The 1,075-nt window shown below is 68.4% G+C and overlaps 1 protein-coding gene across 1 annotated transcript in view; it reads left to right on the forward strand.

Annotated features, from left to right (window-relative positions):
• The window catches only part of IQCE (IQ motif containing E), a 20,175-nt gene that overhangs the window by 8,639 nt on the left and 10,461 nt on the right, over positions 1-1,075 (forward strand). Inside the window, exons 9-10 of the mRNA XM_015565155.1 lie at positions 5-105; positions 835-890. Coding sequence (XP_015420641.1) covers positions 5-105; positions 835-890 — 157 coding nt within the window. The remainder of the gene's footprint in view (positions 1-4; positions 106-834; positions 891-1,075) is intronic.

Here is a 1,075-nt window from a genome sequence, read left to right on the forward strand (position 1 = left end):
TGAGCCTGTCCCGCAGCCTCCAGGAGCTCACCGAGGAGAACCAGAGCCTGAAGGAGGACCTGGACCGCGTGCTCAGCAGCTCACCCACCGTCGCCCGGACCAAGGGTACCTCCCACAGCCTCCCGACCCCCCCGCACGAGGCCCACGGGGCAGACACCGCCACAGGCAGGCCATGCGGAACGTGCAGGAACTTAGCGCGTGCAGTGTGCCCAGCTCGGGCCTGGGGGCTGGAGACTGTAGTAAACAGAAGCAGGCAGATGCCCTTGTGGTCACACCATGCAGGGAGGTTGGTGTGGAGCAGGCGGATGAGGGCCGGGGCAGGGCCTGCAGTGTCCTCGCAGGGGCTGCTGGTGCCCTGGGCCGGCCTGTGTGCAGTGCAGAGAGGAGCAGATTTGGGGAGAGGGTCAGTGAGGTCAGGGTCAAGGCCTTGGCAGACCGAGGCCTGGTGGCCATCAGAGAGCAGGTGGCCGGGCGACATCACAGCACCTGTGAGTGAGCAGAGAAGGGACCAGGAGCGAGTGGTGACCTGGAGCAGGTGCAGGATGCGGGGGCAGGTCCAGAGGCTGCGGATGGGGACGGCCGTGGGGCTGGCACAGTGAGGACCATGGCCTTGAAGAGCCGAGAGCCCGAGAGGGCAGACTCGGGACTGAGGGTCACCTGAGGCCAGGGAGACAGTACCGGGGACTCCACAGTGGGAGGGGCAGACCCCCCTGCGGAGAAGCCTTTTGGAGCAGGAACCTGGCACCTCATGGGGGCCAGGGCGGTGCCAGGCGAGGGGCGGGGTGGCTGCCGGCCATCGGGCCACTGAGGACGCTGCACACTGTGTCTTTACAGGGTGCGTGGAGTGGAGCAAGCCCCGGCTGCTGAGGCGGATCGCAGAGCTGGAGAAGGTGAGCGCTGTCGGCATCCCCGCCTGGTCAGGGCCGCCCTGCACGGGGAGGGGCAGACGGAGATGGGACAGCGGGGCTTTGCTCCTGCATTAGGGACTGAGCCGGGCGGCCCTGCGCGTGGCTGACTGCGGACGGGCACTGACCAGAGGTGGGGGCACCCGGCGGGGTGGGTGCAGAGGCCCCAG

This window comes from Myotis davidii, unplaced genomic scaffold (assembly GCF_000327345.1).
Source record: "Myotis davidii unplaced genomic scaffold, ASM32734v1 scaffold399, whole genome shotgun sequence".
Taxonomy (NCBI): Eukaryota; Metazoa; Chordata; class Mammalia; order Chiroptera; family Vespertilionidae; genus Myotis; species Myotis davidii.